Source organism: Cydia splendana, chromosome 14 (genome assembly GCF_910591565.1).
Source record: "Cydia splendana chromosome 14, ilCydSple1.2, whole genome shotgun sequence".
Lineage (NCBI taxonomy): Eukaryota > Metazoa > Arthropoda > Insecta > Lepidoptera > Tortricidae > Cydia > Cydia splendana.
In genome coordinates, this window is record NC_085973.1 from 12,812,383 (window position 1) to 12,828,036 (window position 15,654).

General features: G+C 40.7%; 1 protein-coding gene across 3 annotated transcripts in view; it reads right to left on the reverse strand.

Moving 5' to 3' along the window:
• Positions 1-12,976: 12,976 nt before the first annotated feature.
• LOC134796763 (protein TIS11) overlaps positions 12,977-15,654 on the reverse strand; it is a 43,912-nt gene continuing 41,234 nt past the window's right edge. For all 3 annotated transcript variants that reach the window (XM_063768979.1, XM_063768978.1, XM_063768980.1), the window contains one exon: positions 12,977-15,235. In XM_063768979.1, the coding sequence (XP_063625049.1) occupies positions 14,531-15,235 (705 nt within the window). In that variant the 3' untranslated portion in view covers positions 12,977-14,530. The remainder of the gene's footprint in view (positions 15,236-15,654) is intronic.

Genomic DNA, 15,654 nt, shown 5'->3' on the forward strand with positions numbered 1-15,654 from the left:
CCGAAGCCCTTGCAACAGGCACGGATCCGAGGACACACTTTGACAACAGTGGCTGTGCCTGTAGACTATCAAAGAGTGTCGTTACAGTCAGTTCAATAAATAGGGATTGTTTCATTATCACTTCACATATGTTTTAGAAAATTTAGCAAAACATGTGCTAAATTGCGTCGCAGAAGGTACCCAACGAATGCAGATGAGGACAAGTAATTATAGACATTTGTGGCCCAAAACATCTGTTGCTCGCAATGTGGTTTCGTAAAAAATGAAGTCTTAATTCGCCGAAAGACTGCTGTAACCCTTGCTGTGACTTGAAGGGTAATTTTGTCCTTTTGTTAATATCGGCTAAATATTTTGCTGCCATGACAGTTGTTGAGCGACCCAAGGATTGCTCATTACTTCTTTGTACAGCAGGTACAGTAGAGTCAACCTAATTTGACATTGGGACACTTTGAACCCTTCATTGTTAAAAAATAGGTCGGAGTTAAATTCGATTGAGTACCTAAGTAAAATCTAAATACCTATTTATAAAGTTAGACCTAAAAAATTCTGCAGCGATTTTGATAGCTCACGCAGTGCAACTGTTATTTATACGTCATAATTTTTACAGAAGTTTGACGTTTAATATAACATTTGCACTGCGTGGGCTATCAAAATCGCTGCAGACTTTGGTCTAATTCTAATAACATATGTAGCGTCGTGAAATATATGGGAACCAATACATTCCACGACTCTTCTCTTTCCGCACAGACTGTACCCAAGGATACCTACCTCGTATTTGTCTGTAGGTTTGGATATTTTCATGAACTTATTATTTGATGAACAAACCTACCAACCTACTTACTTAAAAGGTAATCAAGTAAATGAACTGAACTGACTAGAAAGTTCTCACAGAGTTTATATGACTTGGTTGGCTAACTTATCGAACATGCAGAGGCAGTTATCAACATAAATAAATACGACTCTTTCCCCAGTAAAAGTGGATAACACTTTTACCTCAATTAGGTATGTTATGAAGTATCAATCATACGACATTATCTCCACCAATCGAATCGATGGCTCTTGTGATAACCGCCAGACGTACCTATTTAGTGTGTTGTTGTCCGATAGACAATGCCCTTTGTGCCCTCGGTTCTTCGCGCATGATAAATAAAGACCTACCTTTTAAAAGCGTACTTATTTCGGCTATAGTTTGGCACGAATCGCTTGTCAGTGGAGCATACTTGACTATGATTCTCTCTGCCTATACACAAGTAATACCTACTTGGTGAATATTTGTGCATAGGCAGGGAGAATCATACTGTATTTTTCTTATGCTAATATTACCTACATTACAACCCTAAAATGAGGGATGGATATAGGTTTTTTACTGACAAAATTGGCTTACCAGACTATAGTTAGTCAGTTGGACTGAACACAGTAGGTAATTATAGTTCACCTGACATCGCAATAATAACAACATCGCAAAATTTACACATGGAAAATTTGGGAAACTTCTCATAAGTATTGAATGAAAGGCGAAATCTTCAACTTATAAAACTAAATTTTCATTTCTTTCCTGTGATATTTTCCTGAAATTTCCGAGATATTTTACAACTTTATCGAAATTTTCCTCAATTTTCACATCTGTAGGTTGAACCTACTGTGGACCGATTCAAACGTTCTCACCATAATCACAGAATAAGTAATAATAATACAACACACACAGTTTACAGTAGTATAATAGGGTTGCCCTGCGCAGGTTTTATCACCCCATCTGACAGGTCCAAGTATTTTGGGATTTCAATATGAGACCACATCATGTACGAAAGCTACGGTGGACAAAGACACCAGCGGCGGAGGTAGTGATCCAAAAGACTCGAGCCCGGTGAGCCTTTTTTTTATGTTAGTTCTTGATGCCTAAAAGGCTAAAAGCCTTTTTTATTTCATTAGTAAAATAGGCTTTTAGCCTTTTAGGCGTCAAGAGATGAGGCGAGCCCTAAAAATAGAGCTAACAGGGCTCGAGTCTTTTGGATCACTAGGCGGCGGGCGGGGCGTCAAATATAAAATATAACCTCGTATAGGGCAGTCAGTCGAAATCGATTTTAATAACGCTTCGCCACTGCACTTTATTTTAAGCATTCATAAGACACAGAATAAATATAATAGTGGCGTAATTATTTAATCAGCTGCAAAAAACTGTTTTGCATTCTTTATCTTGTTCGGCGAAATTAAAAAAAAAAGTTTGTTTATTTCGGTTATCACAAACGAAAGATAGGTACTATTACTCATAAGTATCAGATAAGAACATGAAAACAAAGTTTGTACCAACTTAGTACCTATATTTGATTACACAAACGGGTCTACCGCGATATAATTTGATACCCCCGACCCGTGACCGGTGGGGGTAGACCCGTTTGTGTAATCAAATATGTGTACAAAACGCGAGAGTTTAAAGTGTTATAACTTAGTACCTACTCATTAACATTTCCTTAAAAATTATGTTTATTTGGTTAGCTAACTAGGGCCTTATCTCTTCAGTCTAACCTCTAAGTCACCTAATATGTGAAAACCGTGTAAAATGTCTGGAATTACAATGACCTGCAACTAAATTGAATATCAAATCCACATGATTTACCGTCACCTTTATTTTTAAATCACTAAAAGATGACTCATGTTAGACCGAGCCGTGTCCTAGAGCTTCCGGCGCTTACTTTTCTATGACTTGACACTGACAGGTGATCACGTGATGCTTTCCATAGAAAACGATGCGCCGGAAGCTCCGGCCCGGTCTAACGTGAGTCATCCTTAAAGCCTGTCTGTCAGTTTGTTCGTTTTGTTTTTCAACGGGTTGTAGCTGTACCTATTTCATGAACTTAGGTAAGTACCTACTTATTTCATAGTGTGTTTAACTATAACAAACGTCGTATACTACGTCGCTATAAGTAAAAATATAATGCAATAAATGATTAAAGATAACTTACGAAACGAGATTTTTCGAACTTTCTTCGTATTGGATGAAGATATCGGGTAGATCCTTTCAATTTGCTTGGTCCGACAATTCCGACATGCTCTTGACCGGGTTGACTTTACAAAAGTTCAGTCGAAGACTGCAAGCCTAAAGTAATAATTTACATAACCTATCAGCTATAGTGCAAGGATCTGGCGGCAGTAGCGCAGGAGTTGCGTAAAACGTTGCCGTCTTTACGAGCCTTTGTGTCGGTTGCCGCGATCCGGGGTACTGTGGTCGACACAATACCTACTGAAAATAATAGTAGGTAGAGGTAGTAAGTATTTGCAGTTATGCCTGGAGTAAGTACTTCTGTCTCAGGCGAAGCCGCTTGGCGCGATTGGTCCTTGCCTCTTGCCTCATACTAAGCCTAATGCCCTAACCACGTAATGATTACTCTTTGGCTCATCATCATCAACAATATTTAAGAGCTATACTCTTGTCGGTGGAGTAATCGCCACTCTTCATTTTGCTGGGCCAGCCTTATAACTCCCTCGTACGACATGACAGAAACTGTATCTTTTATTTGGCTGAGATATGTGAGCCTGGGCCTTCCTCTGCGTCTTTTCTGTCGTGCCGTATAAGGTGGCCAACCATCTTGCCCCTTCTGTTAGCTATTGTGTCTAACAGGCTTTTCTTCTCTCCTGCCATGCTCAGTACCTCTTCGTTCGTTTTCCTTTCTGTCCAGCTAATACTTAGCGTCCTCCGCCAACACCACAGCTTGGCTTAATACCCCCAAAAAAGGGACGGGGAAAAGACGGCATTAGATTAACTTTGTATGGTCCAAGGAACAATCGTGGCAAGCGCCATCGCCTGAGACAAAAGTGCATACCCACTTCCCCCACTAAAAGTCGTAGGTAGAGTTGAAGTTGGAGTTTGTCGTAGCTCCGATGCAATATGGGAGACAAATTTGTTGGAATGGGGACCGCCAAACTTGGCGCAGAAACGTTGGGTGACTACCTGCAAGATGGACAGAGGATTTGGTGCGAACGACTGACAAGGATTGGATGCTAGAAATCTAAGACCGCCAAACTGAAAAAAAAAAAGGATAAGACGAGGTCAATTACCTATTAAATATATCTCTAAATAGATCAATAATTTAGTTCAATTATAATAATGATTTTTCTTTATTTATCTTTCTTCTCTTAAGTAAGCCATTTCAATCCCTACTAAAATTATTGATGTAAAAGTAACTGTCTGTCTGTTAAGGTGAGTTCGGCAAAGTTTCGGACGTTTTTAGGCGGGTTGAGATGATGTTAGATTTTTTTTTCTCTGCTTGTGGATAAGGTACGGACATGATTCAATTACAGAATTGATAATAATGAAATGCTCTATATAATTGATTTTTATTATGTTTCTAGACGCTATAATGAGCGTGTAATGAGTGTTTAAATATAGGAAACAAAATAAATTGACAACATTATTTTTTGACCGTGGTGTAAGAACGGACGGGCCTATTAAGTTCGGCCCTATTGACGGTACCAAAGAGTTTACTATTGCAAAATAACCGGTTTTACCCACTGATTAATATATAGAAGAATTGGCCTAGCAGTAATTCGGGCTATCATATCCGACCAAATTTTTATTTTTTTGCATTTTTTCCGTCCGATCTTACACCATATGCGCTCAATATTCAAGAAATTATGGTTGTCAAACTTTAGATGTGGGGTCAATGAACCCATGTAGGGTCCCATAAGCGTGGTAGGTTGAAAAAAGGTGATAAAAGAGAATTTGTGAAATGTTGTTGAAAGTGGAGGAATGAATACGACCATTTTTAATCAGTCTGCGTTTTTATTATTTATAAACATATTTGATTAAGTATAAGAGATTATTTAAGTATGTGGCGTTACTTAGTTAAGTGTAGAGATCAATACAAGATGATTTGGGAGCTTTATAGTGATTTAATATCTATTAATCACATTTACCTAATACCTAATTTAATTAGAAAAGTGGTAATACGAATAAAGTTTGAGCATCCCTGAGAATTTAAGATCGGATAATTAGCATCCGATCTTTTACCACTTCGGGTTAGACCGGATCTCGGCCTACAGGCATCGTATCAAAATTCCAAATATACAGATTTGTCACAAATTTAATAAAAATAACATGCAATCTGTAAAAGAAACAAATAACGTTTCAACTTGCCAGTTATTCAAGAAAAACTGGCGGAGGGTATTTCCGGACACAAAATAAAAACTCACTTTTTGGACGTTTGCACATATCTCGAGACTTGTTAGTCGGAGCGACAAGTGGGGCCTGAAGGGGGGTGCAGAACAAAATAGCGCATTGCAACACCTTGCTAGCTTTAAAAAAAGCCCCGCAAAAGGCGGAAATTTGAATCATACGATCTTACCCGGTGTCCGATCTTAGTCGAACTCACCTTACCTCTTCACGCTAATCACGCTTAAACCGATGAACTTTTAGATAGATACCGATTGAAAATTTAGATGAAATTTGGTTTTTATCAGTCATCATCATCTCTCAAGTAAAATACAAAAAGACGCCACTAATAAACATAAGAATGATTTCATTATTAGGGTCATTTTTAATCCTCTCAAGGAGAAATCCTTGTTAGCTTGTAGGGTCGGCAACGTCCGGGTAACTCCACTGGAGCCTACGAGGGCTGCGGTGGCTGCTTAAAATCAGGCGGGCAGGCTTGTTTGCGCGTCGAGGTATAAAAAATCGATAGCTTCAGTAGTTCTCGAGATATAGCAATGTGACAGACGGACGGACGGACAGACGGACAGAGTCGCACCCGCTAATAATTTTGTACCTTTTTGGTACGGAACCCTAAAAACGTTTACTTCTATACGGTTTGTGGGTGAATGTACCAGCGCCAACGCAATAGTAAATAGGTACGAGTATAATATAGGCAGGTATACAACGTATCGCTTACCCGGTAGCGGCGCGAATCGACTGCCTACACAGACTTTATGACGGCTTACACGGCTTACACCTATTCTAAGTGATTTCAATTTCCTTTTCGATTCATTGTGTACACATTTTACTGCAAATTAATTCATTGATTGGTTGTGACTTGTGACTAGACTAGTTTCTATTTGCAGTCACTTACCCGAACAACCATGTTCTAATTGTCCTTTTATTCGTGAAACATAAAACAAGGATACATGACATGTTGCCTACCTAGAGTGCTCCTCAATGTTAGGCCCAGAAAAGTAAGTACTAATATCGTTGGTATCGTTACACAGTGACATGTCCAACGTTCGATGATAAGAAACAAGAAACTAGAGCAAACACGGAAAGAGAGAGCAAGGCAAATATTTTTTAATACATAATACCTACTTCCCTGAGTGTACCCTTGAGCTCGCGAATTTCTCTGGTAAGTACTATTGAAATAACGTGATAGAGGAAGAATAAATAAATTATTGTTTGTGGTCCCCACTTGACGTCACGTGCATCCAGCTAGAGTCTGTGTGGAAAGAGAAGAGCCGTGGAATGTATTGGCCCCATACAGTCCTTCTCGCTTGTCTCTTTCCGCACAGTCTCTACTAGAGTTGGACCAAGCTAACTCCGCACATTTGCAATGACAAAGTCTGACAATGTCATCATTCATGTCAAATTTCTATGAAGATATCACGTTTATAATGACACTCCCTCACTTTGTTCTGTTCAAATCGGTGCAAAGTTATTTATTATTTATTTATTGCCCCAATCTTTCCAACTGATCTGTCAATTCGATACAAGATCAGAATGTGCCTAAAATGTTTATATTTTCGATTTATCCACTTCGTTCGGTTACTCTATCATGCGGATCATGCCACAACTAGCCACAGTAGCCACGTCAGAAACTTTTGTCCGAAGTAATTATATTGCTATTCGTACAGATATTCGAGATCTGAGCAAAAATCTGAAAAAAGTACCCCTCCTACACCCTCAGCACACCCCCACCCCCGAGGACTTTAAGTATGTTCATCTATCTGGACACCACGAAGTATTGTACTGTACCAATTTACAAAACTACACGAATTATTTCTCAAATTTTCTTGAACTAAACTCACTTTATGGTGTGTTTTCGGCTTGCGATAGTCGCATCACTTTCCCCAATCAAACGAATGTGACGCACCGCAACGCAATAACAAACCATAGCATAAGTTATACATTATAATATAACTGCGCAAAACGCGCGTTTAGTTTACTTAGCTGTCAATTTTGCCCCTACCATCGACGAAAGTAACTTTTTCGTAACTATATAGATATTTATAGTATATTTCGTTATCTAATCACTGTTAGCTGTACAAATATTAGATAATGGCCGCCCTTATCACTACATCCAGCAGCAATTATTATTATCGCTGAGCCAACAGTCTCGTATTTACTCTTGCTTGATATGTGCCGTCAGATATCCCAAACTGTGATTATTGTTGTTACATAACTTTAAAGGTTGGGTTAGGCGACCGAAATAGGTAGCCTCTATGTCACGTTTTCTGGCAAGCAGTACGGATATGATGGTCGTACTTGTCTATACGTGACAGCGTGATAAAACGGTGTCCGTCACTTTCTATCCCACGGTGTTAAAAAGGGACAGTTGTTTTATCACGTGGATAAAGCCATCCATAATACGCTTGCAGGATACCACCTCGTCAGTAGCACAGACATTATAATATTTTTCACATAGCTTGCGTACGGTGACAGTTATCATCTTCATACAATTTATAACCACAAATGTGGCACTCAATGTTGAGTGCCGCGAGTCCGCTCGGCCGGTTCTCTGTTCGTAGTCGGTTTTTCCTCTACAAAACGGGAAAACGCTGGGATCGGCTACGAGCGTAGCGCTACGAAAACGTTGGGAGTGACAGCTATCACCGTACTCAAGCTATATGAAAAATACTACCTCCTAAGTCCCTGCGTACAATTTTTTGTACATATTCCAAAATTTATTTTGAACTTTTATCGTGTAGCTAACTAAGGGTTCCAATTTCAAAAACAAAACAATTGTTTCTCGGTCTCAGGAGGTTAAAGCGACTTTGTTAGGTCTCGGCATAAGGGCCACAAGGAATACTATTACCTTTTAGTATTCCGTGAATAATACTGATGGTTGTGTAAGGCATAGATCAGTAAGGCATAAGTACAGTCACCTGCAATAATATGTTACTATTCGAAGGCCGCAAAAATATGTGACACGCTCTTATGGCTCTACTAATAAGATCGTGTCAGATATTTTTGCGTCCTTCGTTGTGTAACATATTATTGCAGGTGACTGTACAGTCTAGTAGGTTGACATCAACATGTTATTGTTATTAAAATTCATAATGCGCAATCGGCGCTTGATCATTTTAATATTATTATACCTACCTAATATGCTAATTGCTTTGTTGTCTTTGTTCCTAATTTGAGAAAAAACCTCCTTTGCGGATATTATGATGGTTGTTCTTGTCTACGTGACAGCGCGATAAAACGGTGTCCCCAGGGCCGTCTTAAGCTATGCTGGGGCCCCTGGGCACATAATCATTTGGGGCCCTTTTGGAAAGTAAAGAAAGCGAACTATACTAACAGTTTTCTACTATGATATTCTATTTATTATGGGTAATAAAATATACAGTTACTGTCTGTCCTTCGGGGCCCCCCGAGGATGGGGGCCCTGGGCACGGGCCCCGTGTGCCCTTATGGTAAAGACGGTACTGAGTGTCCGTCACTTTATATCCCGCGGTGTTAAAAAGTGACAGTTATTTCATCACGTGGATAAAACCATTCAGTCGTTCGTCCTGTCAATAAAGTTCACATGCTAAGTAATACTGCTTTCCGCCTGTCATGATAATAATCTCCATTAAGATTCTAAGCACGCCGCTGTACACGTTTTGCAAACAGAACTAACGCGAAATCAAACAAGGCTCTCACGTGGAGACCGCGATGCAATCGCCTTCCACACGTTTCTTAGGAGTTAGACCAAGAAAAGTCTGCAGCGATTTTGATAGCCCACGCACACGCAGTGCAAGTGTTATTTTAAACGTCAAACATCTATGAAATTATGACTTATGAATATAAATAACACTTGCACTGCGTGGGTTATCAAAATCGCTGCAGACTTTTCTTAGTCTAACTTCAGGTTCAATTGGATTTTTTCCCAAATTTATTAGAACTCACGTGTCTTATAAAATCATACCACGTCAATTCTTGGGATCAGACGCCATCGCCAGTTCTCAAGATTAGGCACAGATTCTTATTTGTCAAAACCATTTCATGACCTCCTTTAAGATACAACTGGGAAAGCGTTAAGCCAAGAGAATAAATATTTGTTAGGTACAACGATTTTATTATCAGGTTTCACAGTATAGTAGGAACTACTACTCTACTTCTAGCCAAACCAACATTATATTGACCGATCAATTAAATTCTTAAAACAATAAACCAAAATATTCTTACATGTCATCCGTTACAGACATAATAATATTAGTTTTAACATCCGTCTCACTGAACCATACCATACCATGCCATAACTGCGACCACTTTATCTTTGCGGCACTGAAAAAACTGGCCATGCGATTTGGGACTCCATAGCTTTGTGATAGAGATGTACGATGACCGGTTCAAGTTTTTCGACGTGTTTTAATCGGTTGTGGAAATGAGATGCCTTTTCAAGGCCAGGCCAGGCGTTATCTGGGTATTGGTTTACCAAAGTGGCCGACTGGGCTAGGAACGTGATGGCTGATCAAATTATAGCCAAAGAAAACTGTGCAAATTTATTTTAAACTGGACGCAACGAATACACATACACTAGAGTCCGATCACGCTAAATTTTGATGCCTAAAGGATGACTCACGCTAGACCGGGCCGGGGCCGGGCCTGAGCCTCCGGCGCTTCGTTTTCTATGGAAAGCACCACGTGATCACCGATCAGCCGTCATAGAAAATGACATGTCGGACGCTTTGGCCCGGGCACGGCGCAGTATAGCGTGAGTCATTTGGTGCTGAGGCCACAATAAGTTCGTTCTAGTTGTCAAGCCATTATAATACCAATATAGACCGTTATAGCGTGTCATCCTAAATGCTACGAGGTAGGTACAATTTCAGTTGTATCTGCTACAAGTTTTACCTAGGTCCCTAAAATAATCAACTGTTACGGTAATCAACTTTATATTCTAACCCCCCTAATAACATAAGTATTAGGGCCGATTCAGACGGACTGCAAACCCGACTGCAATTTGTATGGGAACTGCACGCTGACTGCAACGTCGGCCAAGTTCCAGTCCGTCTGTATTGGCCCTTAGCAAACATTTGTTAAATTTTGTCTCTTTATAACAAACACATACCTACTTATGTCAAAATGACAAACGATTATCAGGGGGGCTAGTTAGAGTTGACACTTGACAGACGTTTATGAATAACGCCATATACCTCCTGTACATATATGGGGCATTATCTATGAAAAGGGACCTTATTGTCGATGGCGGTTACGCAGCACAGAGGTGCGCGGCATTGTACTTATATCGGAGCATCGTGGCGTAAGTATATATGTACCATCGACAATAAGGTACCCTTTTCATAGAAAACGTCACATATATTTACTTACGTCGTGAAAAAGGTTGCTCAAATTGAAAAGCAATGGTCGTTGGCAATGTTTTTGTAGGTATCATCTTGTTGTTTTAGGGCAGGTTTTGGCATTTAATTGGTATGTAAAAAATTGTCTTGATTCATAGTATGTACTATTTCTATACTTACTTTATGACATATACTTACTCATCCGCCTCAAGTTTCTTAATATTGCTTCTATTCCGTGTTTTCTGCTACCTCTGTGCTGATGTGACTCTTCCTAGCCTACAAGCTTACCCCTGTTTCACCACGGACGGTGACCATTGTCACCTCTAACGAGTAAATATTGACGTCGTTACTTATCAATCCAAAAATGGACAGGATATTTTCAACGTCAGGTCTCAATTGGCAGCGTGGTGAAATAGGCCCCAGTCTACATTCAAGTCGTTATAATGACCTCCCGATCTTCCCCATTTCTTCTTGCAGTAAAGTCAAAAAGTTTAGTGAGATGAACATATAACAAAATCGAGAATATTAAGTACAAGATGTCATTAAAACACACTGTATTAACACATTAAGGTCCGGTCGCACCAACCACAATCGTAACTGGGCATGTCGTTATTCATAACGCGCTACAAGCCCCAATTAACTATTAATCGTTTGCCTCTGTTATTTTGACTTGTGTTTGTAAGAACGCGATAATAAATTAACTAGTTGAGCCTTGTAACGTTTTATGAATAAGGGGGATAATTTCAGCGAACGTAAAAAAATATGATTATAAAAGATTTGGTGCAACTGTCCCATAAGTACTATTACTTATTAGACAGCCACGAATTAAAATCGTCTGTTATAAAGAAATAAATATTGGGGACATCTTAGAGTGATCTTAGTTACACAGATCGACCTAACCCCAAACCAAGCATAGCTTGTACCTATTATGGGTACTAGGCGACGATATAAAAATTCTAATAATAAATATAAAAACACCCATGACTCAGGAACAAATATCAGTGTTCATCACACAAATAAATGCCCGGGATTCGAACCCCATTGGCTTCATAGGCAGGGTCACTACCCACTAGGCCAGGGGGCCGATTTTTGAATTTCGACAGCTCGATTTTGTGTACCTATTTCGTTCAATAATATCTCCACTACTAGGCATTAAAATTCTACTGATAGTATTGAAAACGAGTGGTCAATACCACTCGATTCCAAATTTCTATCGCTCGTATTTCAAAAATTTGCATTTCTCCGTTTTCCACCGATTTTCGAGTGACGAAATCGAGCGATCGAAATTCAAAAAACGCCCCCCAGACTGATCGTCAATAATGAGGAAGTTATTAATTCTATTCGTGGTAGTTTTCGGAAACGTTTTTTATTTTCACTGACAGTGATTTAATATTGTTATAAGATATGTATATAAAACAATTTAATTTATTATATACCGTGTGTTGGTAATGTGTAATTCATACATTGGCGTTAATAGTCCTTTGCAGTACTAACGGTATAAACAGTTTTAAATTGTTTTATTTACCAATATTTAACAGAATGCTGGACACTACGCCAGACACAATAGGATTACGCCTATATAGGAGTCTAGTGTCCACCAAGGTGTTAATAAGAATTAAATGCTTGTTTTAAAGATTCTCTTGCAGTTTTTGTTTGTTATTTTTGGGAACACCCACTGGGAATGGTAAATATATTTTTATATACTAACTCCTAAAGGCTCCGTCACACAGGCGCGTTTTGCGGACGGCGCGTGAGCGGGGCGCGCCGCTTTTACATATAAAACGCTCACGCCCGCCCGGAAAACGCGGCTGTGTGACGGAGCCTTAAGATCAAAACGCATGCATGACACCTATATACTTATTATGCAAAAAAATAAAACGTATAGGTACCTACACCAAAGGAAAACAACAGGAATAAAGCAAAATAAAATACAGATTTGAACATATTTTTACTATAATTCAATAAAAATGCAGATGGAAATAAGGAAAACTTACAAGAAAAAAAATGTCATAAACAAGCTTTAGCCTTAAGTTTGTTGTCTAAAAGAGAATACGTAGTCAATTTTTGGATGGTTAAGATTAAACTTAAATACAATGGAATTAAATAAAAAAATTAAATACTTAATTACAACTGACATAGGTAGGTACTAGAGTTTAAACCTAATGCCTGTTTATATTAAATGACTCATGATATATTACTAACATTAAGTTATGTAAACTTAGTACATAAATGTCTGTTTAAATACAAAAGAAATTAAATAAATCAGCTTTAATGGTTTATAATTCGTAATGAACTGATAATAAATAATATTCGCGATCTTTATGAAAAACGCTTACAACTAACTTATGATTAGGTACAAAATTATTATCTTTACGTGGTCACCATGCAACGAATCGCTAAATACGGAGAAAAACTGAAACTAATAAACTATAGGAAAACAAAAATACCACCATCTCGGTCTATCATGAATATGATAATTAAACGCAAAACCAAGAACGGTCAACATGTTCGTTTATTGATCATACAAAATCGTAGATCTGACAAGTATAACAAAATATGTAGTATTCATAAGTGGCGAGAGTACAGTCTCTTGGTAAGATTCGAAAGCGTATCTGGCTGCTTCTATCAGAATTTCTCCTAATCACTTACTTGGTCCCTTAATTAAAACATTAAACTTTGTTATATAAATATTATAAAATATCACACTTTAAATTCAAAGAAAAAAAACTATGCTAAGTCGAAACTAATCATCTTAGTTCTGTCAAAAATACAAAAGTAATAACTGTGCCAATTTGAATATTTTATTCAAAAGGAGACAATAAATAAACAATCAATCTATCTCGATCAACTAAAAATTAAATATTATAATCGATTTAATTTGTTATTAAAGTAAAAGGCACTCTGTGGGTGCGCCGCCGCGCCGCCGGAGCAGCGGCGCCGGCCCGCGTACTATAGCTTGAACTGAGTTATCGATTGTAGTCACTTTACGCAGCTTTATTGGTACGCGAGTCCTCGGGAGTTCGGCGCGTCCTCTATTACTTTTTGCAGCGCGCCCGGACGCGATCAGTTCGACGTCGAGGCGAGAGGGACCGGAGAGTGAGGCACGAGGTCGAAAAAAAAACAATCACGAAAATCCCAAACAGGTTTCCGCTCGCAGCCGGTCCTCCTCGCACGACGCGAAACAAAAAACCCCGCGGCGGCGCGCGGCGGGATTCACCGACGGCTCTCAAACGGGCCACGGACGATTGGGATCGCTAGCGGTGGCGGTTAGCGACTACTGCTACTAGACCCTGTGGCCCGTATCAGAGCTTTCGATATGCGGATGGTAATTACGGACCAACGGATGTTGTGTTGTGGACGTGAGGCGCCGAGCTCCCGACGAGGTGACGACTGATTCCGGGTCTGCCGGGGATTGACTATGTTCACGATGGTATTTGAGGTTGAGAGGTAAGCAGTGCCGGGATCAGTCGACTAAGATTGATACAGCGAGACGCCTGGTGCGTCCGTGTGCGGTGTGGCATCGCAACTGCTAGTTACACAATAATTATTACAGTTAAAGAGACTCGAAATAAATAATAAATTATTATCTTAAATCCTTAAAAATAGATCACGAGCGCCTCCCCGCGGTACAGATCCGAGCGCGGTTAGGCAGTACGAAATAAATAAAATGTTCTATATCTAACTTTACAAAGAGACCACCGCTCGGCGGAGGATCGCTAAGGGAAGACTTCCGCGAGCTACGCAATAAATATCTAATAATATAAGGTGCCATTTACAAGTGCGTGCCGATAATAATAAAGATGTACTGTAGGTAAATCACTTAATTCACACCGCAAACTTTCGAGACGCCAGTGAAAACTTCGTTAACGTTATATATTACAGGTCGAAGTATTTAAAGAGCATAGGCAAACTGGAGATCATTCGTTGAGCGGGTGTGCGGGACGGCGCGGCGCTCGGGCGCGGCCTGGAAGACGTCGAGTTTAGGCACTACGGTGACGGACGATCCTTATTACGCTCAGTATAAGTTAACTTAGGACTAGGCGGGCGTCTAGGCGATGACGAGCTCGCCGAACGCGTTGGAGAGGCGGTTGAACACGGGCAGCCTGTCGTCCTCGGGGTCAGGCGACTGCGAGCCGCGGAAGGCAAACGCGGGCGGAGACATGGCCGGCGGCGAGTGCGGCGACTGAGGAGCCATCGGAGAGTGCGGAGAGTGCGGCGAGTGAGGCGAGCGCGGCGAGCGGGAGCCATCGCTCATGTACGAAGCCATCGAGCCACCAGACGACAGCGACGCCAGGGAGCCGCCGGGAGAAGTGGGCTCGCGGCGTCTGGCTTCCTCGGCATTGTGAACGAAGTGGCATCTAGGCCCGTATGGACAGAACCCTACAGAGTGGAAGGTGCGGCACAGTTCCGTCTTGTACTTGGGGTGGCGTTGGAGGTTGCGGAGTTCGCGCATGCCATGTGCGAATTGACACTTGTCGCCGTATTTGCAGACGCCCGCTTCTTCGAAGGGGCGGCACAGTTCGGTCTTGTAGCGGCTGGTGGCCGGCGGCGGGGGCGCCGGCTCGCTGGTGGTGCGTTCGAGGCGGCGATGGCCGAGTCTGTCGAGGAGCCCCACGATGGCGGCGCGGTGCGCCGGCACGGAGGCGGCGCGGGTCAGGACTGGGTGCTGCTCCCAGCCGACGCCGGCGGTGGCGCCGACAGGACCCGTAGCGGCAACTGTTGTGTTCATCGACTGCACTGGCCGAGATTGGTTCTGAAAAAGATAAGACAAAAGACAATATAGTCGAGCGTCATTACACACAAATCACACAATGAATAGTCCCGAGATCCGTTATCAAGTGCAAAAGAGGGTTTAGGGCCTTGCAGGCAGAGAAAAATAAACACAAAGATAGTGAACCTTTTTTTTACAATTTACTGCCTACGTTAAAGTAATAAGTCGAGATTTGGTAATTTTGGCCCTTATGGTGTAAGATTTACAAATCACGTCTGCTGGGTTTTACAATATTCGTTGTACTTTTTTTGGTTGATGAAAAAACGTACACAATCAGGCCAGAGGGTCGGGTACCTGCCAAAGTTAACAAAAAAGACACCCTAAAGTCGGTTTCGTCGTTTACCTGCTCGAGTTCACCTCGTTTTCACTAATGGTCTCCATATTGAAATGGTTTAATAATT